Source organism: Stigmatopora argus, chromosome 20, assembly GCF_051989625.1.
Source record: "Stigmatopora argus isolate UIUO_Sarg chromosome 20, RoL_Sarg_1.0, whole genome shotgun sequence".
Lineage (NCBI taxonomy): Eukaryota > Metazoa > Chordata > Actinopteri > Syngnathiformes > Syngnathidae > Stigmatopora > Stigmatopora argus.
In genome coordinates this window covers 1,042,852-1,065,287 of record NC_135406.1, presented here as the reverse complement: position 1 = coordinate 1,065,287, position 22,436 = coordinate 1,042,852, and the positions used below count along the sequence as shown (strand labels likewise).

The 22,436-nt window shown below is 46.4% G+C and overlaps 1 protein-coding gene and 1 long non-coding RNA gene across 6 annotated transcripts in view; one reads left to right on the top strand and one right to left on the bottom strand.

The window, feature by feature from the left end:
• LOC144066347 (uncharacterized) overlaps positions 1 to 22,436 on the top strand; it is a 219,194-nt gene that overhangs the window by 21,353 nt on the left and 175,405 nt on the right. The window lies entirely within an intron of this gene.
• Positions 1 to 22,436, bottom strand: part of pcdh7b (protocadherin 7b) — a 68,009-nt gene that overhangs the window by 10,852 nt on the left and 34,721 nt on the right. For 2 of the 5 annotated variants that reach the window (XM_077589797.1, XM_077589801.1), the window contains exon 2: positions 22,177 to 22,396. The exons of 2 other annotated variants lie outside the window; for them this stretch is intronic. In XM_077589797.1, coding sequence (XP_077445923.1) covers positions 22,177 to 22,396 — 220 coding nt within the window. The remainder of the gene's footprint in view (positions 1 to 22,176; positions 22,397 to 22,436) is intronic. One more of the 5 variants, XM_077589799.1, reaches the window with a different exon arrangement.

Here is a 22,436-nt window from a genome sequence, read left to right as displayed (position 1 = left end):
TCCCTAATCCGTCCTCTCATGCTCGCTCAATCTCCCTTCAATACCTTTGAAAATGTTCTCTCCACCGCACCCGCGTTTCTCTCATTATCTGCCCGTGTGTGTGTGCTGATCGGCCAACGATTCCCTATTGGTAAATTCATGAGATTGATCCTATTTATTTATTTATTTATTTTTACAAGGGTGGGCGCATCTACTAAAAGGGTCCTCCTTCTCCGATAGCGAGCGCCACGCTTTTTTTGCGCCGGAAACCCCGGGGCAACCAGACTCCTTTAAGGCCGATCGCTTAACATGCACCGGGTCCGACACCCCCGGGGAGCAGGAAACGAAAGACCAGTCGGAGGCAGAATACTAATGGCACGGCACTCCAGGAAGAAAAAAACGGCTTCAGAATGGCAATTACATTTGAGGCGGCATCTCAAGTACTGTACTTGCGCCGGTGGTCTTGAAACGCTCACGTACGCTAGGCTAATATATGTATTTCGGTATTTTATGGAAGCATATGTTAGTTTTTCTGTCGGGTGCGCGCTAAAAATAATAAACGGACCAGAGTTGCTTTAAACATGAGCCGTTTTTACATTGACCGCACGCTAGCTTAATGCAACGACGTCAAATTTGCAGTTCGTCGCCATTATATTTGCTTATTTTATTCCATTAACTCAATTAATTTTCAGTCCAAATGGATCGGGTGTCGATGGCTGTCAATGGCTACGAACGACTTGTTGTCCTTTTGCTCCTCGGGAGGCCTTCTTGAGTGGGAGGGAGCAGAAGAGGGGGCGCCATTAGCGTGATTAAAAGGACAGTAACAAATGAGTGCAAGTCTGGCAACAGCCATGTGATTATGGGCACGCTCGACTTGACAATTTGCCTCGTTAACCCTTGAAAACAACAACAAAAAACCCGAACAAAAACCGCTAAAGATCTGGAGTCCACGTACGGGGATGTCACGTTAGCTATATTACCGTATTGGCATGAATATAAGACGACCCAGATTATAAAACGACCCCTCTTTTTGAACACCAAATTCAATTTTACTCAGAAAATAATAAATAAAAAAATGATTGTAACAATATATTCGAGAGAAAAAAGCATGTTGTTTTGCCTCCGTTTATCACATCTGAACATTTAAATATGTGAACTAAAGTGCAGTTGAGTCTTATTTCAATGCAAAAAAACATCGTCTTATATTCGGATCAATACGGTAATTTTTGGTCGACCAGTGTGGCTTTTAAAATCCGTCAATGTGAAATCCAAGTCTATTTGAAAGATTAAATTTGATTAAAATGATTTAAAACATCATTGACGGCCTTCGGCGTCAAGCAAAATGAGCGGCTTCTCTGTTAGCGAGCTGACAAAACTTTTTCAAAAACCCTTAAAGCGGAGCAGATAATGATGGATTGGAGGACATTTCATTTTTTTTTTCCTTCCTCCCTCGGCTCAGTAATTGTCTTTCGCCGGTCCGTTTTTCCCTCTGACGTGAGCGCGAGGTGGGCGTGGGGTCCTGCCCTTTTTGATGTTGCGTCGCAGGAGGAAGACGCTTCTATTTTTGCCGGCGTTCATTAATATTGGAGGCAGAGAAACCATTCTGCTGTACTTTAGCAGACAGATTTTTGACATCTCTCCTCGCACCACGTGCGTGGCAGGTGCTCGCTTGGGTTTTGACTAAAGCGTCTTGAACGCGCGCCTCCCGGGACGGGTTGGAGCGGGCCGAGACGGAACTATAGCGCAAATGTCAAGGTTGCTTTGAAGCTTTTAATTTGATGTCTTGTTGTGGCAGCTTGTCACCTCTCATACACGGCAGCAATAACGTGATGGGGGGTTTTTACTTCTCTTGGGGGCTTTAGGGAGACAGTGAAAGCTCTTCAAGCCATATTTGAATTATTTAAACAGTGAGAAAATTCCCCCGCAATTTAACCGACGGCCGTAGACTTCCGATCCGTTTGAACCAAGATGGCTGCCAGTTGACACGGATTGGGCAAAACGAACTCATTTATGCAAAGATGATTGGATGTCCATTGTCGTCAGTGGCGCTAAAAGAGGTAAAAACCCCAATTGACGGCATCAAATTAAAACTGTTTCTATAGCCTATGTGTTTTAATTTGGAATTTGCTAAAGCTAGCGTGCGGTCAATTTAAAAATAGCTCATTTTTATTGCAGATCTCCATCAACGGCAGCCAATTTAAACACGGTCAGCACCATTCACTTTATTAAAATAAAAAACAGGGACATTACACAGACCAGGAATAGCTAAAAACTGAAATTTTCCCCAGTACAGAAAGAGCGATAGCAGATTTATCGATTAGAGTAATAGTCCATGTGCCAAAACAGATTAAAAAAATCCTAGTAGCACTTACAAAAACATCCCACCAGTTAGGGTCCAAATACTTCTTTGTTTGCCAAACGATAAAACTACCATTTATTCTCTTCCACGTGGACTTTGACCTTGCCATTCAACTTCAGATCCATAACAATACCTTCCGCCCAGCTCTTATCGAGTCTGTTCAGCCTCATTACGAGACCGCGTCAGAAAAAGGGCATGCGATCAATACCGTTTAATTGTCGCTCGCCCCCCCTGAGTACTAGATTAGTCCTTGGACGCGGGCGGCGACGTGACGCGAATCCGTCGCGACTGACGCGGGGAAAAGTCCACCCTGAATTGGTCCCAGGGTACGCCGGCGTTGTCATGCGATGACTCCAAACGCCGCTCTTTTGTAGAACGTATCGCGAGGGGGAGGGGGCAAATAAATCACGGGGTCTGGATTTGTGAGCAGAATGAGAAGGAGAAGCTTTGGCTAGTATGCGTCTATTCTTGGAGTGTGTTTGTCCTATATTTTGAGAATGCTGCCTTATATGGACACAAATGCCCCCAGAATCCTGTGGCTCGTTTGTGAAGAATTGCATTTGGCCGTTTGGGATTCGCCGCAAAATTCATTCGTTGGCGTTTTTAGGAGACGGCGATGCGAGTTCACCTGTTTGCATTTTTACGACTTGGCAATTTCTCTCTTTGTTTGAAGGTATTTTTCATCAAGTTTGGCCCGCGGCGGCTAAACGGGAACCAGAACAAATGGGCTATGAGCTTAGCGGATGCTCGCGGCGCTCTCCATTGATTTTCCCGCCGGCGGAGACGCTTGTGACAGGGAGCCTCCCCTCACGTGGCCGGGTTATTGATTTGATTTTCCCAGCGTTTGCGCGGCGTGGGCGCGTAAAGGGGTCGGTCGGGGGAGCCGATGGAAACAGTAGGAACGCCGCCCATTAGCCGTGATCTTTTGACGCGGTCTCCGTGAAGTCAAATCGCGTCAAGTAGTAGCCGTCAGTCCTCAGATGCTTTCTTGGCATCGCCCGTCAAGCGAGCGCATTTTCCAGACGTTGACCCGGAGTTCGGCGTTCAACTTATCCCGACATCTCAAACCTCCCGGTGCGATAATCCCGTAGCCTCGTAGCCGTTTTACCGGCGGACTGTCTCGGAGGTCGGTCAGGCGTTATGAACTCCCCGCAAGGGTCGAATCGTGACCGGCACCTCTCCGCTGGAACTGTGGCCGGCCGGGGAAGCGATATTTCCCACCACAGAAGGACTTGACAGCAGGGCTTTGCGTGTCACCCTTTTATTTATTTATTTGAAATATCTCACGCTCTTCTGCGGTACTTGGATGATTCGCCTAAAGAAACCAATGTTTTATTTCCCTTTGCCGCTCATCACTCTCAATTTATTAGTCTACCGTCAATGGCAGCCCGGGAATAAGCACTCTTGGGCGGGCAGATGTAGCAGAACCGAGCCGTAAAATGACAGCAATCGGGTCAAATCCATCCTAAAAAGCATTTAATGATTAAATACAAATACTGGAGCTCTTTGGACATTAGAACCGAGCCCAGGGAAGTGAATTCCTCGGTAAAATGTCGAGATGGAGGCAAAAAACGTCTATATACGTCCATTCGCCAAACGGCTCAAAATGCTCTCAAATTCGGTCAAATCCAGCCGAAAACAGTGTTTAATGATTACTAGTATTTAGTATAACGTCCATTCGGCGACCTGTCCGTCTGTCAAACGTCCGTCGGCGAAACGTCTTTAGGCGAATCATCCGGTCACGCTCTAATATTAATTTAATCCTGGACCTCCTTGCCAATTCGCAACTACAGTGTGCGGAAAAGTTGCAGTAGAGTCGAAAAATGCGCCGGCCGGGTGTCGGATCTTTTGACATATTAGCTTGGCGGTCTGACCCTCCCCGCCCGACTCGCGCAGTTTCTCTCGTACTGGGCTTTGTCCTTATTTGGGTAGAAGCTTCTTTTGTCCCCCGGGACTCTTGTGTACTGCATCCTTCTCTGCTCATGCTTAACAAGGAGCCAAAAAGAGAAAAAGTTGGAAAAGGCCGTCTCCTTACTTGGTCCGACCTTCCACAAAGTTAACCCGAAGTCATCTTTAAACAAGTTGGAAAGAACAGCTCGCTTTTTTTGGCAGCGATTTGAATCTCCAAACAACTGAGGCATGTTAGCTTTGGACGCCGCTGATGCGCAAAGACGATCAATCCCGCTAAATCTCCCAGGAGTCATAGTCCTTCTTTTGTTTTTCCTCTTTCATCTCTCTTTTGGGTGGCCCGGGTTGTCTTTTCATGTACCAATGTACATCCCGCCTTACTCTATCCACCGGGTCCGCCTCCAGATTCAGATGAGTACCTTTAGCGTTGATTCACAGCCGATCAGATAGCCGAAGACATCCGAGATTCTGGCCTTTTCGGGTTTTGGCGCAAGAACGAGAAAGAATGACGTAAATCACAGCAGTATCTGTACCTGACCGCCGATTTTCCCAGCAGATCAGGAAGGCGGATTGACTTTGTCGATCACAATCTGCGGGAAAATGAGCGAGTCTGCTTTACTCGAGCTGTTGTCAGACGTTTGCATATTTGGATCTCATCTTTTCGCCGCTGCCAATAACGGAGACTCGACAAAATACCAACGCGGCACTGACAGCCCGGTTTTGATCATCTTTCAAAGTCTTTGTTGGGACCTCTCAAAGTCTCCCTAATTTCCACTATCTCCAATTGTTGGTGTTGGGTGACTCGTCCGTGTGCGTCGATTGGTCACCGGTCTTTTGGTTGCCGGTCTTTTGGTCGCCGTCTTTTGGTTGCCGGTCTTTTGGTCGCGGTCTTTTGGTCGCCCCGACCGCGACAACGGGCGACCAAAAGACCGGCGACCAAAACAGCGATGACCAAAAGACCGGCGACAAAACAAGGTAAAACAACACGGTCTACGCATGAATAAAAGCCAACAATGGCCATGAGCAGTTTCACTGAGCCGACGTGTGAGTGTACTATAAGAGTTTTTATTTACATGCGTTGTCCCTTTAAGAAGTGACGTCAGTTCAGTCAGGGTATTAACAAGTTCTCCAACAAAAAACAATAAAAGTCCGGGAAATTTGGAGCTTTTCTTTAGCCTAATAATAACTAGGGCATTAAGTATGACTAAATAGTCATTCGCAGTTTGTATTTAGGGAACTTGAGCAACAATTTAAATGGTAATTATCAATAACCTTCCGGGCGACCAAAAGACTGGCGACCAAAAGATCGGCGACCAAAAGACCGGCGACCAATCGACCGTGTACCGACTCGTCATACCTTTGGCGAAAATCACTTAGGTCTGGGCTGTGTTTTGGCCGGCCCGGGGGGTTGGCAGTTCCGGTCAAGTTGTCCAATTAAGCCAGCGAGCGCCAGCACTTGCCAATAAAAGCTGAGTCACGGGCCTTACACGCCTGCGATTCATCAGGGGTTTTGGGGAAAGAATAGATTTCTCTTTGCAGACGTGATCAATACCGCTCTATGAGCCCCGCGGCTTCGGCAATAGCCTGGCTGTTTTTTTGAGGAGAAAAACCACAATGCTTGATTGTCTCTCTGGTTCACTCTCAGCTCTTCCCCGTCCAAAAGCGACAGGTTGCTTTGTGTCACATCTAAACAGCAGTAATTGAACGCGTGGCGTGCGGCGTCTGACAGTAGCCTTGTCATTGGCGCCCGCCTGATCAGAGCCCAGCGAGTGGGAGATGCCACATTGTGCACAAAAGCACCATTTGAAATGAAGACGGCGACGAGCGGGAGTGAGGCTCCTATCTTCGCCTGCCTTCTGCTATCTCGCTGGCTGCCCGCGTTTTCCCACCAAAAAAATGATTATTCAAAAGGCGCTGATGCAAAACCCCTCATTCTGCTTCGCCGTTGCTCCGCCGCTATCAGATCACGCGAGAAGGAACTCGGCACGCTCGCTTTCCCTTCCCCTTTTTCTCCGCCGTAATCTCTGAGTGCAGCGCATCCGGGGGATTGTTTACCGTCACGCCGTTGACGTTGACTTTTTCGCCGGTAACCCTTTCCCGGAATCCCCCAGCGACCACCAGATGGCACCCATCGGCATCCCTCCCGGTAGAATCATAGGCCGCAATGAATATAACAACGCGTGGATTTGTTAAAAAAAACACGCCCCAGGCACGCGCTTTCTTGACCTCTCGCCCGTCGCCAACGGCGTGCTTAAGCCGCTAACGCTAATGACGGCAATCAAAACAGGTCCGCTAATGCGGTTAATAGTGATGATAGAGCTAATGAGGACGCTCGCTACCTGAGAGGCTGTTTGCTAAAGCTGTTTTTCTAGCTGGTCCCCCGGGAACGCCGATAAGAGCCCCTGATATCCTGTCGCGGTGATCCCCAGGTGCTACCCGAACATCCCGGGCTCAATGAAGGAGCGCTAAAACACACGACTAATTAAAGGCAGGGGGGGATGAAGCAACTCCAAGAACCCCTCGGGGGTCTCGGTGACGCGCGACGAAAGGTCCTTCGTATCTAAACGGCCGTTCAGTTGGGAAATAAGTCGGACTTGAATGCGTTCATTCTGATCGATGACGTCATCGCAAAAAAAGAACGCCCTCATTTTAATAACAGGTCGCAATCGTTAAGGTTTGTCAGTGCGCTAATTTCCGTTAGCCGATTCAATAGACTCGTATGGTGAAATTTGCTTACAAGATAAGTAGAAAAAGCACAACATTATTTTGCCGAGTTTACACTGTGTTTTAGACGGTACTCGGACGTTTGGTCGCCGGACGTTTGGTCGCCGGACGTTTGGTCGCCGGACGTTTGGTCGCCGGACGTTTGGTCGCCCGGACGTTTGGTCGCCGGACGTTTGACAACATGACAGAGAGTTTACTGTTGAAACCAGCTCTCAAAATTATATTCGTGAGAGAGAGTTAAATATCTGAATATCTACTGTTCAAACCAGCTCTTAAAATTATATTCACCCCAGCGACCAAACGTCCGGTCTCAGTTTTAGACCTGTCATTTTCTGGTATTTAAATTTCCTTTTAACTTAAGCCCCCCAGGTAATTGATTTTTACTGTTTTGTACCCAAACACAATTAATTGCCATTTTCCAGAAGATAATTTGATTCATTCATCAACTAAAATCCTTTCCAATTGAAAAAAAAACCTTTTTGGGACTGATTAATCAAGACAAATTTAATGCAGCACTTGTAATTAATTAGATTTTTTTTCCAAATGGACTCACTCCTGTATATAAAGAATGGAGATGCTTCCATTTTTTCCCCCCTGCAAGCCGGTAACGTAAACGTCCTGAAATGAGCGCTTAAGCCGGTGTCTTTTGAGAAAGGCTATTTATACACTGTATTCGGCATCGCAAGCGAGGGAAGGGATTACACCTTTTGTCACGTTGAATCCCATTACTAATCTTCCACTATTGATTGGCCGTCACGAGGACGGCGTTCCAAAAACCAAAGCATCTGGGATCGGAATTGCGAGGACAAAGCGCCACAAAACGCCCAAAAATCCAAATAGAGACAACAAAAGAAGTCATCGCCCTCCCGATGAGGACCCCGGCGCCCCCCGATTGGTCATTTAAAAACGCTTTCGGGAATAAAGTCCATCTGCCGTGTCCTCGTTACCGCGTTGAACGATGGCGGCGATCCGCCGAGGTCCTCCGATGGCGTAAGTTATCCCGCTCGGAGCCGGCGTCCAGTCATCGCCTCCCCGAGGATTGTTTTCTAGCCGCCTTTGACGGACGGAAAACTCAAAGGCGCGAAAAGAGTCATCAAGCGTCGATAAAGAGCTAAGCCCGTGACTCAGCCAGCGGCGCATTCACCGGAAATAAAGGCCTTTTCCACGGCCGCCATTTTGATTTCATCAACTCCCAGCCACGCCGCCGTTTTCCTTTTTTGAACTCTCTCTCCTCAAAGTGGCCTGGCGTTCTGACGGCGACCTGCTTTTCCCGTTCCTCCTAACAACCCCCGCCCGGCGCCGCCGCATAAACGCCTCCGCCGAGCGTCGCCTTCACGCTGGCCCGCCGCGGCCGTAAAATTTGAATATGCAAACCCGGCGGTCGTCCTCGCCGAGGCGCCTTCACGTATCGCGGAGTAAGCACTAATGAGCTCGTTGCCTCTGCAGTCCAATCCCTCAAGCGTATCGCGCCATCCGAGTCGCCCTCTCCTCGGCTGCCGCGCTCACCCAATGGCGCGATTGGACATTTTGCAATTCCTCCCTTATCGTGGCCGCCTACTTATTTTTTTCTGGCTCCCTGAGGCCTAGTCTCGGATCTTCTGCCCGTTTGTTTGCACTGCCGTGGTTGGCGTTACCTCATACCTCAGGACGTTGGGAAGCTATGTTAGAAAACCGTCGACAGACGTTTGGTCACCGGACGTTTGGTAGAACGGACATTTGGTAGAACGGGTTCGCGAGTCCTGAGGTTTGAGTCATGAGACTTTCATTTGTTTAACCCTAACCCTATTCACTCAATGTTAAATAATGGTCATTAAATCCCTATTCACCCAATGTTAAAATCTATCAATTGCATGCGAACCCGTACTACCAAACGTCCATTCTACTAAACGTCCGTTTTATCAAACGTCCGGTCGACCAAACGTCTTTCGACCAAACGTCCGGTCATGCCCCCTGCCGGACCCCAAACAAAACCGTACGTAGCACCTTGCTTAGCCTAAAAAGGGTCTTTTTGATACAGTCTGCTGGAGCGATTACCATCAAAGCCCTTAGCGTTGAATTGTCATGTAAAAATAGCAAACCAAAGTCGCTGACGAAGGGGTGTCTTACCCCGGTAGCGGTGACGAGCCGCTCAGCCTGTCGGGCGAAACGATAGCGACCGTAAAATGAACTAAAAGACGCTTCTCCAATTCCCCCAATTGTATTCCATTATTCCAACTTTAATTGGGTGCTCATTTTTGAGCTGAAGGGCTCCTTGATTAAAATGGACACTATTTTAATACCCCCCCCTTAAAAAAAATGAACCCACCTCATAGATGGAATAATTAAAGTCAAAGCCAGATTAGATTCATATCCTCTTCCCAGCCGCTCTTTAGCGAATGAGATGAAACGGACTAACACCGGCCGTCCAAAAATGTGTTCCCGATAGATGCTTTGCTCAGAGGTTCGGGGAAAAAATGAACCATTTAGAGGAAGGGATAAACGAAAAAAGAACGAATACGAAAAGACTTCAATGACGTTACCATTGGTTCAAGGTGAACGTGGGCGGGATAGCGTCGTTGACTTTGTGTGTCCAACCGAGCCCCCCCTGGGAGGGAGTCTATTTAAAGGGGGTGACGGACATCATGACTCTGCTCATCAAGTGAGAAGAGAAGTAGGGCAGGACATTTGCGGTGTCCTCCTTGCAAAGCGTCGTACCGTCACATCAGCGGTCGTGTCGGGAAAGCTCAGTTACGCTAACGCAGTAGTCGTCAGATTTAGTTGTTTTTTTATGAAATAGAGCTGAAAAATCATCGTTTTGACGTAGAAATAGCGAATAGCGACAGATTTTGGAATTGTCAATCACGCTGGACCGACGGGGATAGACGTCCAATCGCTTTGCACCATCTACCGCTGACAAACTCATTTAAATTCCTAGCAAAAAGACGCCACCTGCTAGCACCGAAAGAATTAATAACCCTGGATAAGCGTCATATCTTCATTAGTCCAGATTATATGAGTTAATCTAAAGAGTTAGAGGCACTGTAATCAATTAATCATGATTAATTGCTTAGCGATATTATTTCCAAATGTTTTTTTTCCTTTTAAATTGAAAGGATTTTAGTATTAATTAGCGTTAGACATGTTATGTGTTAAAGAAGAAATACATCCTTCTCATTGGATATTTCGTCAAATGTAAGTCCGAAGTCACCTGAGCGAAAATGCAGGTACTTTGGCGAACCTTTAAAGATGGCCGCGATATAATTGCACAAAGCGCCGTTGCGGTTGCTAACCTGCGCGTCCTGCCGCCCTCACCTCGCGAGAAAGCCACGGCTCGTTAGCCCGCCAACGACGATGGGGCTTGACGCGTATTTACCGAAGCCGCGCAAACAAATGGCCCGCTTTGGCCGGCGGCATCCCCTCCGGCCGTTTCACGACTCGCTCCCTTCCATTACGCCGCGGCCACCGCGCCGTCTCTTTTTCATCCCTGGGTGCCGCCACGCCAGTCTGAAGCGATTAGTGTCATACCTCGCTATGAGCTCAAAACATGGGGGAGGTCTTCCTTTCATTCCACCATAATAGCTTCTATCGTCTCACCTCTTCTACTTTGGCTTCGGACCAGAAGGGAAGTCCGTTTCGTAGAATCCGATTTGGTGAGAGAAGGAACGAGGCTGAGGTTTTACGCTTAAAAAAATGCAGTTTTATTACAATCGTAAGCCACTTGGACTGTACAGTGGTACCTCGTCATACGACCACTCGTCATACAAAATGCTCGTCTCACGGGGGAAATTTCGATCGAATAATTCGCCCGTCATGCGGTCAAAATTTCGTGATGTGACCAAGCCAGGTGGCCATGGCATTTTTTTTTTTGCACATCTTTCGTGTATAACAATATTTACGAGCACCGGATGAGTTATTCAGACCAGGAAACGCACAACGCGCGGGCAAAAAGAGGGCTTTCTGGGTAATGAAGTATACTGGTGCACACAACACCGACCGATAGGCAATGGCAACCTTTCTCAGAATAAAACTTCATTACCCACAATCAATACGTGGGTAAGCTCAACTATTGTATTTCCTGTTATTCTTTCTAAGGAAAGAAGCTCCTGCGATTGTTCTTTCGATCGACTATTTCTCGTTGGCAAGTGGTCGTGCGTTATCCTATTGTGTTGACATTTGTATGCGACATTATCGAAATATTTTGAAGGGTAGACAAAAACAAACAACTCTTGATGCGTTCGTTTTGAAGACTTTGGCGGAGCGGCCAGGTGGTGTCAACCCGTAGAACTACGTAAGGTCAAAAAGATGACAACAAATTTAGAATTTAGTTTTGTTTGAAGTTACATTCAACGTTGAGTGTCGGTATATAGTTATCCAAGTTAATTTAAAATTTGTTTGTTCATTTACGAGTGCAATGTTGCCGTGGATAAAGCCCCCCCCCCCCTAACAGTATTAACGTTATTGGATACGGCAAAGTATGTTTTTTTTTAACCAATTGGCTCCTATAGACGTCTTTTGTTATTCCGTATACTAACCAGTGTTTTGGTTTTTGTTCGGGGTGCAATTTTAACGCATGAATTCCAACAAATTTTCGCGTTTCAATCACAGAACTTTTAAACAACCAATCATTTTCCAGCACACCGATTAAACTAATTCTTTTTTCGGACCACGGAACCGTAGATAAACAGGAATTCTCATTTTGGCACCGTTTTTCTTGGTTCACGGTTCATTCCCTTCTGTAAAATGTCGGCTCGATCAAGTTGGGGAAATCTGCAGCGGAGCCCCGCCTTTATTTTGCAACGGGAAGGCGTCGGCAACGGCGAAACGGTCTCGTTTCCCAGATTACGCAGCCAAATATTTGGCTATTACGCATCCTATTTAGCCTGACTAAGCGTTTAAAATGAGGCGCCCAGGGACTCGTCTGAATAAATCAAGCCGCGAGAAAGACTAATGCAAAATGACGGCTGCGGCGCGCGGGGGGAAATCACGGCGCGCCCGCCACCTTGGGCGCCGACAGATTCAAAGTTGAAGTCGGCCTCAAATTAGTCTTCAAACGAGCTCCGACGAATCCGAAGGACGGCGGTGACCTTTCCCGACCGGCGCCGCTTTCTAATTGAAACCTCTGGCGCCGGAATTCGGGAGCCACGCCAGCCAAATAGCAAAGATGTCCGCCAGTCGGCGGTTGTCCCGAAGTTCAGGGCGTTCTTCTTAACGAAGAGGCGAGCAGGTGGCCCAAACAAATAAACGCCTCGGAGGCACCGGAGCAAAACGGCTTTGATTGACGGCGACTTGCGGAAAGTTAGGGCGACTTTCCAACCTGGAGTTCATCTCCCCGCCCCGAAATACCAAAGACACAGACGGAGACGGCTAAATTCCGGATGAAATTGTGTCAAATCTAATTGCGAGAACAAAAAAAATAAATAAGAACTACTAATACTCGCAATCCACAAAGGGAGGATTACAGTTCCAAACTGGAGCACGCTAGGAAACAAAAATCGCTGTCGCAATTGGGGTACACCCGTCAGCCTGACTAATTATTCTTCTTAAAAAGTACCAGCCTTATTTTGCCGGCTTACGTCGAGGGTAATCACTCCGTGGGCGACCTCGTCCTTGGTGCAAATCTCTTCGTAATTCCACAACTCTCTCTCGCCATTCCACGTCATGTTTGCGCAGATCGACGTCAACAAATGTCCAAACCGTTTGCCCCAGGAGGCGATTCATGATAAACTAGCTTGATATTTCACCTGTACTTGCCCGTAAACCTCCCCCTTCAATTCTCGCACATCCTCATGGCAACGCAACCCAATTTTGCAGATATCTCGAGTTATCGGTCTATTATTAGTCATAAAAGTAGCCGCGCCTACCCTTGCTTCTCCGCCGTCAGCCTTCTAATTACACATTTGTACTCCCTATTAAAAAAATGGAGGTGAAAATTGTGAATCAGGGGGCGGCTCATACGCGAGAAATTGTCAAATTCAACGATTTTCAAGGCAATTTTAAGGGTGCCGTTTATACGCGGAGACGGCTAATATATAAGAAAATACGGTAATCCAAAAGAATGATATTTTACATTTTCATTGATCCAAGTGAGACGGGTACCATGGCAACGTGCCGCTTTCAAGTTGATGTCATCCGTACGCTCCATTTCTGGGCGCCAAATTGAAGTTATTCATGAAATGGCGCTATTATTCCAATGGAAACATGATTTTGCAAATACTTTGAACGGTAAAGCCTGCTTTTCTCCATTTTATAAGTCGCCTGTCGGCTCGTAAAAGTTATTCTTCCAAGAAGACTAAACTGGAATAGGTGCCAATTTGTCGATACGTATGTTGCTCAAGAACGGAAATCCAAACGGATAGCTGGTCTCCGTTTTTGGTCCTATAATTTTCTGTTTCCATGTCGTCCTTCATGACCGCCATTTTTGATGGGATTGGATGGAAAAGGTCTCCCCCAAAACCGCCGTGGCTCCGTCTAAATCACATGTGTCAAAGTGGCGGCCCGGGGGCCAAATCTGGCCCGCCGCATCATTTTGTGTGGCCCGAGAAAGTAAATGATGAGTGGCGACTTTCTATTTTAGGATCAAATTAAAATGAAGAGTATAGATGTATATTAAATTTCCTGATTTTCCCCCTTTTAAATCAATCATTGTCATTTTTTAATCATTTTTTTCCGTGTTTTTAGTTCAAAAATAATTTTGTAAAATCTAAAAATAGATTTAAAAAGAGCTCAAATAAACATTGTTTCAGATCTATAAAAAAACGGAATATTCAGGGTTTTTAATCCAGTTCTTTTAATCCATTTATTAAAAAAATCTAAATATTATATCTAAAATGGTCCGGCCCAAATCAAGTTGACGTTAAAGCAGCCCGCGAACCAACCCGAGTCTGACACCCCTGCCCTAGCCTGAACAAGAATAATAGCACTATGGGAAAATAATAACAAATTCTTACTGATAAAATAACTTGAATATTATTCCACTTTGTAACACGTTGAATTCATTTAACCGGCGCGAATGCTCATGTTTCATCTGAACACAAAGAACCAGAACACATTTCTTCACCTCCGAGGAATTTCATTACCAAAACGCACGGCTAAAAAAAAATGTCTCGGACGTTCCGTTTCATGAAGCCGAGTGCTCTCGCCTTATTTGTTTCTCATTATTTTCACCCTCTTATATTTGCGTCAGCCGCTCCTCAGATTAAAGCGGCGGCGCGCAATTAATCCGCCCAAGGAAAAAAAAAGCCCGGCCCAGGTTGCAAAATGAAATAGCTCTCTTTTCCCCGCCGTTGCGCGCCCCCGTCTTCCCCGGCCAAAAACCACGCCGCCGTGTTGATGCGCGCCGAGTTCAGCCAAAGAACAGTGCGAGGGGGGATTACCGTCGACACGTATGTATTGACGTGGATTTGGACTTTGATGCCGTTAAAAGGTCAAGCCAGAAGCATTTTGGGGAATTGCTCCGCGGGGCCTAAGCCTGGTTAATGCCCCAAATACTCTTGTAAAGTCGCTCTAAAGTAGTGGCAGTAATAATCATAAAAATCAAAAGACGCCGGCGGAGATTGCAAACAATCGAGAAATGCCGTTTTGATTGGTAAAACCATCTGCTCGCCTTTTTAATCTGCGCTTTCTTTCCGTGAGGGCTAATCCGGACCCCCCCGTGAGCTCAAGTGGGTTAAAGCTGCCTCCATTTTTTTTTTAAAGTGCAAATTTATGAATCCGCGCCGGATGAAGACGATTTACGTTGACCCGCCTTTCAAAAGTCAGCCGACAGATTTGGAAATTATCGACGGGGCCAAGTTCGCCGAATCAAAACAGAGTCGGGGAAACTGAACAAAACAACCAATCGATCGAGGGTCCTCTACAGCAGGGGTAGGGAACCTATGGCTCGGGAGCAGTGGCGGTCCGTGCATTTTCTCGTAGCGCCTTCAACGAATCAATCCAACCCTCAAAAACTATTTTATGATATGCTATATGCTATAAAACCTCTACTACAGCTACAGCTGCGAGACACACAAAAATAATCAATAAATTAATGCACAAAAATGGGGTAAAATCCACTTCTTAGCAGCATTTAATGATTAAATACAAATACAATATGAAAGCACACATCTGGAAGCAGTGGAACCAGGGGGAAAACCAATGAAAGGAAGCTAACAGATAATTTGGAATTATTTAATAAGTATTGATGGACAAAATATAATATATGATTCAGATATTTCTTAGGCCAGCATAGAAGGCCCTGACGGCCCGCCACTGCTCGGGAGCCACATGTGGCTCTTTTGATGGGTGCATATGGCTCTGAGCTAAAATATGGAAACTGCTGGTGAGGGAGCCAAGTCCCGAACGGACCAATAGGTCTTCTGCAGCCGTTCTCTCATCGATACTCATTGAACGCATTGATATTCATTGATTGGCAACAGCATAACAATGTTGTCAAAAGAATTCAGAGACTTTTTGTACTTTAGAAGTGGGAAAATGACTAAAAATTTTTGCACATTTTCATGTATTTTGACTTTTAAATTGGGAGAATGGCTCTCAAGGAATAACATTTGAAAACGGGAATTGCTTATGGCTCTCTTTCAAAAAGGTTCCCGACCCCTGCTCCACAGGCTCGTTGACAGAGACGAATGCTATTGGTTGGTCGTTAGGCCGGATGCGAACAAACAATCAATTCGGCCCGGGAGGAGGGGGGTCATTCCGTACCACCGGAACAGGATCGTGGGTCGTCCGCCATTTCACCCAAGGTAGAAACAAACCCAGATCCCCCCAAAACGGGGCGGTGCTGCTCCATTTCTAGCTTCCGGAAGCACTTTCCCACCGAGATGGAAATGGCAGCCAAGATCCGCCCCTCCCCCCCCCGCCATAATTCCGGAGCCGTCAGCGGGTTGTTAAGTGCGAGTCTTTGCATACTGCTGACGACGTTTGATTGCGGCTTCCAAATCCGAGAAAGGAGGGCAACGCGGCGCGAACAATGACGCCCGGGAACTCGTCTTGCGTACGCCACGAGCCGACGCCGCGACGCCGCTGCCGCCTTTTAAATAGGTCAACAATACGAGCGGCAAATATTGCCGTGCGTGCGTGTGCGCAATTTCCTTCCCCTAATGGACCGATGCTCGCGTGCGCAGCCCGGACGAGCGTCTTAAATAGTGCCCGGCCTTCATGAAACATGCATGATGCTAACGCTCCCCGTGACGCGAAAGGGCCTCTCCAGCCTTTTGTGTCAAAGTCTGGCGGACAAAAAAAAGGACGATTTCCCCCGCTTTGGACGACTCGCAGGATCGCTCAGGGTTAGCAGATAATGAGCACCCTGCAATATTTAGATACTTCTGTAATCAGCCGTCCTTTGGCAGAGGGTTTCTTCACCGGAGTAATTGTCGTCTGCAAGAGCTCCTTGAATAACCCAATAAAAGAGGAGCAAAACAATGGGAAAGAAGGAAAAGCACCTAAACCCGAGCGTAGTAACATATTCCGCCTAAGCACTCAAATTCAAAGCCTCGCTATATTTCTGACCTTAACCTTTGCCCCCACGTCTCCATGACAATCGGCTCGTCTGTCATCAATTTGTTTAATTAATTGATTTATTTATTTATTACCTATTTATTTATGTCTAAAAGGACTTTTCCTGTGTCTGTATTCTCACCCTCTTGCGACTGTGACAATGTAATCTAATCTAATCAACGTCCTTTTCTGACACTTGACCCTGTGAGCCCGGCATGTTTGATCATATTGAAAACATACCTGTCAACTTATAATTTTTTCCCGTATTTTATACGTTTTTTTAATCATTTCAAATTGTGTACGCTGTACAACATTTTTTTGAAGGACGTTTTTTGTAAAACCGATCTCCATTTTGGCTCAGATCGTCTCGATCACTGTTAGCAAACGAAAACATCATGGTCGACTGTCACGCTTTAAGCATAATATAATAATAATAATAATCGGACATAGGCTTTGTCATCATTGACTCGACAAAAGCCTAATTGTCAACATAGTTGCGAAATTGGTAAATTGGTATGCGCGCATTGCATTTGTATGCTTTTTTAAATCGCTTAATAAGGGGAATCACAATCATTAATAAGGGAAACAATTGGCCGAGGTTGCCAGGTATGTGAAAACAAGCAAAAAATATCTGCCAAATCCTCACATTTCCCTCAAATTCATCCTTAAAATAAGATGTTGCGTGCCAGGCTCATCGAGTGGAACATTCCACACCAGCAACAACAAACTGTTTTCAGCTCGCGGGTAAAAATCGGGAAAAAAAAGGAAAATCCCCGAACGTCAGAGGTTAAGCAACTGGCCGCGCATGGTACGTCACAAAAACAGAGCAGGGGAACGTTGACTAACATCGGCGATTGGGGGGAAAAAACAGCCTTTGCATTTTACCGATTTTTGCCTGGAAAGGTCAAAATCCCACGTAGGTTTACTCGCTTTGCTGTTTTACTATCCAATATGAAGTACGCAGTCGTTTACACCCTCCATCCATTTAAAAAATATATTTTTTAGCAAAACGAGGGATTGATTTCTGCTGCGGGCCTTTGCCAATCCGACCAATAGTGTTGGAATAACGGGAGCAGACGCAAATGAAATTGTCTGCTTGTCATGGAGGCCTTACCACGGCACCCCCCCCTCCGCTGTGAGATATGTTTGCCGGCTACATGAATGAATGCATGAGGCGGCACGGTCGGAGCGTCAAACCTACAGAATGCCTTTTTTTGGTATTTTTTTTTTGTATTCCGAGAAGCTCGTCTCCGCCCGAAAGAAAAAAACAAGTGCGAACAACCCCCTCTTTTTCCAGTTGGCCCGAAGTCAGCAACATACGCACAGGCCTGGCACAATTAGGTATTCAAAGGATTGACAACCCCCCGTCTCGCCGCTCGGTTCGCACCGACTGACGGAAAAAGGGGGGGAAAAAGATGTCGGTGGGAGGGGAAGCGCGCAAACGCTACACCTGAAAAAGGACGGCGATTGTTTGAAATGACGCCAGACTTTTGCTTCACTGCACAAATTTAACTGCGGGCCCTCATTAAAAATCACAATCATGCCTCGGCGCCGACACGACTGTTATTTATTTGCATTTATTTTTGATGGGTGGAGTTAACTCAAATGAACTGGTTTCTCTTGTGCATTCAAATTCAAAACAAAAGATCTCAGAGGGGCAAAAACACAACAAACGGGTCTTTTGTTTACAACCGCTCGCGTATGCAAGTATGGCTATGATATCGGCAATATTTTTGGGAATGACTTGAGTAAAAGTCGCTCCAGCAGAAAGCGCAGACGATAAAAACGACACTCATTTGACGTAATGCCGCCATTGGAGCCGCCAGACATCCAATTAAATAAAAGAAACTAGACCAGCGTGTATTATATATAAATATTTATTTCAGCAACATGCTTATTTATTTATTAACTTATTTATTACCTATTTATTTCTGTCTAAAATGTCTTTCTCACCCTCTTGCTACTGTGACAGTGAAATTTCACAAATATGGGATGAATTAAATAATCTAATCTATTAACATTGTTTGAATGTAAACATTTTATTATATAAAACACATGGCCCAAATCCAATAATGATTCATCACTAAAAATAATAACCGCCAATAATTGAGTTCAAACGTTTGACCTACTATTTTTCAAATCGTTTGAGTTTGATTTATTTAATAAGGGACAGCACATATTAATTAACATATGTACATTCATGTTTATGAAAATATATATGTACATATGTAAGATTGTAGTCGAGGGCTAATTTCCATCTTTAGTTGAAGATAACATATACGCACAGCACAGTTTTAAACAGCATTGTGATGGCAATTTTGTTGGTCTAACAGCCAGGCTTTAAGATGATTGGCCAAGAGGTTCAGAGATGGGAGTTCATGTATGTTCATTGGTATTGACTCCCAGGAATGTGCGGCATGGACAATTGACTGAATGCATTGTTTTTGAAAGGAACTACACAGTCGCCTCTAGAGCCAGCTTTTGTTGATGTGTTGGAATTTTTTGGTACAAAATCTTGCAGTGGAGGAGGAGCTTAGTGTTGGAGATTTTGTAAACTAAGGTGGCATCTGCATATTTAACAGTATTGTACCAGTTCAGTCGTTTGTTTTTTAAATATCTGACCGTGGTGGTTCGTTTTTGCCTTTCTGTCCAATAGCTTGCTTATAAATGGTTTCGATTGGTTCTAGTGTTGCCCTTTAAGGGCTGAAAACTATGAAGTGCCAACTTTTGAATATCTGTCCACAGTAATAATCAATGTATCTAAAAGAGTAAACATAGGACTAAAAACGTTAAAAATGCCACCTGAGTGCCAGTAGCAAGCCCATCCCAACGACGAAAAAAAATGCGACTTATAGTCCAGAAAATAATGTCACCACGGCATAGTTTTCCTTCCGAGCGGCATATTTTTCCCCGTAATGGGCATGAAGGGAGCCGGGGGGTGCTCGAGAGAGGAAGCCCGACCTCTAGATGTGCCACCAGGGTACGATTTGAATACCTGCCTGCTCCAGCCGAGCCGTGATCAATCACTTCTCGGTGTGAAAGGCCCCTCCCCCCCGTCCCCCCTGTCCCCCGTCTTCCTCTCCATTCATTAATTAATTTCTGGGCCTGGCCGCCCCGCCGTTCCGTCTCCTCTCGGAGCCTCTGTTCTGCCACGTGACTCTTTTCGCGGGTCCTTCGTTCCGCGTTATCTCGCCGGGCGCTCTTGTTCTGCCTATCTCGCTCGCTGTCGCCTCGCCCGAGGAGGGATATCACCAAAAGAAATGGGGAGGAGTAGCGGACGGATAGGAGGCGCGTGCTATCAAATGGAAAAAGAAAATGGAGGCCGCCGACATGTTGCGGATTTAATCAAACCGCTTCCATGCGAGCGTGTCGTCGAGCGGGCTAACGGAACTAGCTTTGGTATCGCAAAATTACGACCCTTCAGAGTAGATGAGTTCTTTCTGCCCGCTGCAAAACCACAAATATATCATTGCCCCAGCTATGCCTTATTCTGACCCCTGGTAGTCTGGTCGACTTAAAACAGTTGAATCTAAACAAAACATGAATCGAAATTGGCAACATTTTTACGTGGCATGGAATAATGTCATTCACCATTTGTTTCCTCGCTGATTTTTGCCTCTCGCCATTGTAATTTGCGCTCGCAGGAGCCGTGACCTCTGGGAAGGACACGGATTTAAACAGCGGTGCTTTCGGCCTCCACCGATAGTTTTGGGAAATCAAACTCCGACCAGCGCGATTCCAATATGAATGCTTTTCATGAAACAATTTCTTTGCCATCTGGCCCGCCTCGTTAACACAGTTGCGCACTGGAAATGGAGTGCACGCTCCCACTGCAAAGTCGAAAAACCAAATGACGTGAAATACCCCAAAATCAGAAAGCCATACAACATCCAGAGCAAGTGGCCCAGAAATTCCCCCAAATCAACCAAGTCACTTGAGTGATCCAAAAATGGACATGGACACGACCCCAGAAATCCCCAAAATATAGACAATTGACCCAAAAGTAATAGTTGGTCGATGGACGGTAGATTTAAAACAACCAGTAAAATCAAATTTAACCCTTGACAACAAATTTCTGGCAACCAGTGTAAAAACAAATGAAATAACAGTGTACCGACGTTTGACTACAATATTTTGATTGTATTGGCCTACGCACGACCACAACGTTTGTGGTCTGCCAGTTAAGGAGACGCGAGCTCCTTCGATCCTGGGGTGAAAGAGAAGACGAACTATTGCTCTTTGTAGAGGCTGTAATATATTTGCAGTCTTCATTCGTCTCTCAAGTTGGCGTGAATGAACTCTCCGTGTTTTCCGTGCCAGTAAAAGCTTCACCTATCTGCAAATGATCTTCCTTAAGGTGCCGTCTCAGCTGGCAGTAGCGTTTTAACGATTTTCTGGCTCCCGGCAACTCGCTTTCCCTCCGGAAACGGTACATTTTAACCGAACAAGCTAGACCTAAGGCCAACGCGGATTGCGCTCAAGTATGGCGCCACGTCCTTAACTTCGGGTCGGGTCTGGAGTCAAGTACTAGCCAGGCCCAACTTGTAAAATCCAGTCTGGCCGGAGTCCAGTCCCGCTTCCTCCCGTACGCTGCGATTCCGAGGTTAGACTCTTTGCTCTCGGCGTGTCGATCATTTGTAGATGAAGTCCAAGAGGTTGGGAAAAGCCGCCGCCGACCCTCGGAGAAACGGGTCGATCGATAGTAGGGCACGGGAGGGCGGTCGGAAGAATTGGAGCTGTTGGACTCGGAACGCTCACCGTTTTTGAATATCTGATTGAGTGTGGGGAAGGGGGTGAGCTCATGAATAATTGAAGGGGCCCAGCTGCTCACGGTGATCAACAGGGCGGCAACATTCCAGATGCCGTACAACCAGACATATCCTTTTCCCGACGCACCCAATTTTTAAGGTCTGCTGTCAAGCGTGGAATTTTGTTTCGGGGTCTGAAGCCAAAGGTGGGCGGAAGGAAGACAAAGATAGCAATCAAGATAAGTCGGACGCCGTTAGGATCGGAAAACGAGCAGTTAGCCCCGCCCGCGTACGTGGTCTTGAGCGGTAAACTAATATTTACCTTGACCTTCCATAATAGCATTTATATTTGCGCTTATGTGGCTCACTGACGGACTCTTAAGGAGGATCCACGCCCGAGTGATTGAGTCAAGGTCTTGCTCAAGGACGCTTAAGTGACTGCGCGTTGGCCCGACTTGTGCTAGCGCTCTCGCCGACTCGCAGGATGTCGTTTACGCGGAGCAGGTCTATCCCACGTTTAGAAAAATATTAGCTCTTTCATGAGGCCCTCCAGGCAAACACTCAGTAACTGCCAACACAGCTTCCTACCAATTCAAGTAGGGTATTAGCCTCCCGCAGTTGCTCCACCCTTCACTATTTTCGAGACAAGCCGATAGATGTAGTTCCTTGGGAATCGACCAAGCTGGGTGTCAGTTAAAAGAAAAAGGAAAACGCTGTTATCTAAGGTTTTTGTGGTAGAAAATGAACGGACCAACGACGAGGCTGAGTTTTGTATCGTATGCGTGTCAAAGTAACGGATATTGTTAACCGTACGCCGTTTAAAGATGCTTTAAACTGGATTTTGAAAAATTAAAAAAGCCAGACGACCTTACGCAATTATTCTATACGCCCTGCTGTCCTGGTTCAAGGTTCTGGGCAGTATGTGCGTGTACTATGTGTTCCCTCTAGCTTATCTTAAGCAAGCTCCCTTTCAGTGTTTGCCCCTACCATTTTCCATGTGCTCTGCCTCACCGACACTGCCATCCGGCGTAGTCCTCTCGTAGCTGTCCTCGGGCAGGGGCAGGGCGCCCAGTCTGGGCCCCGACGAACTCTTGCTGCTGGGCGTCTCGGACTCGTCCAGGCCGCTGTCGTAGCAGCTCTGCAGCGATCCCTGCTGGTGAGGGTCCTGGGGCTGGCTCACCACCGAGAAGGTCACTCGGCGAAACGGCTACAAGAGAAACCAAATGGCTTGGGGTCACTATAAGAGG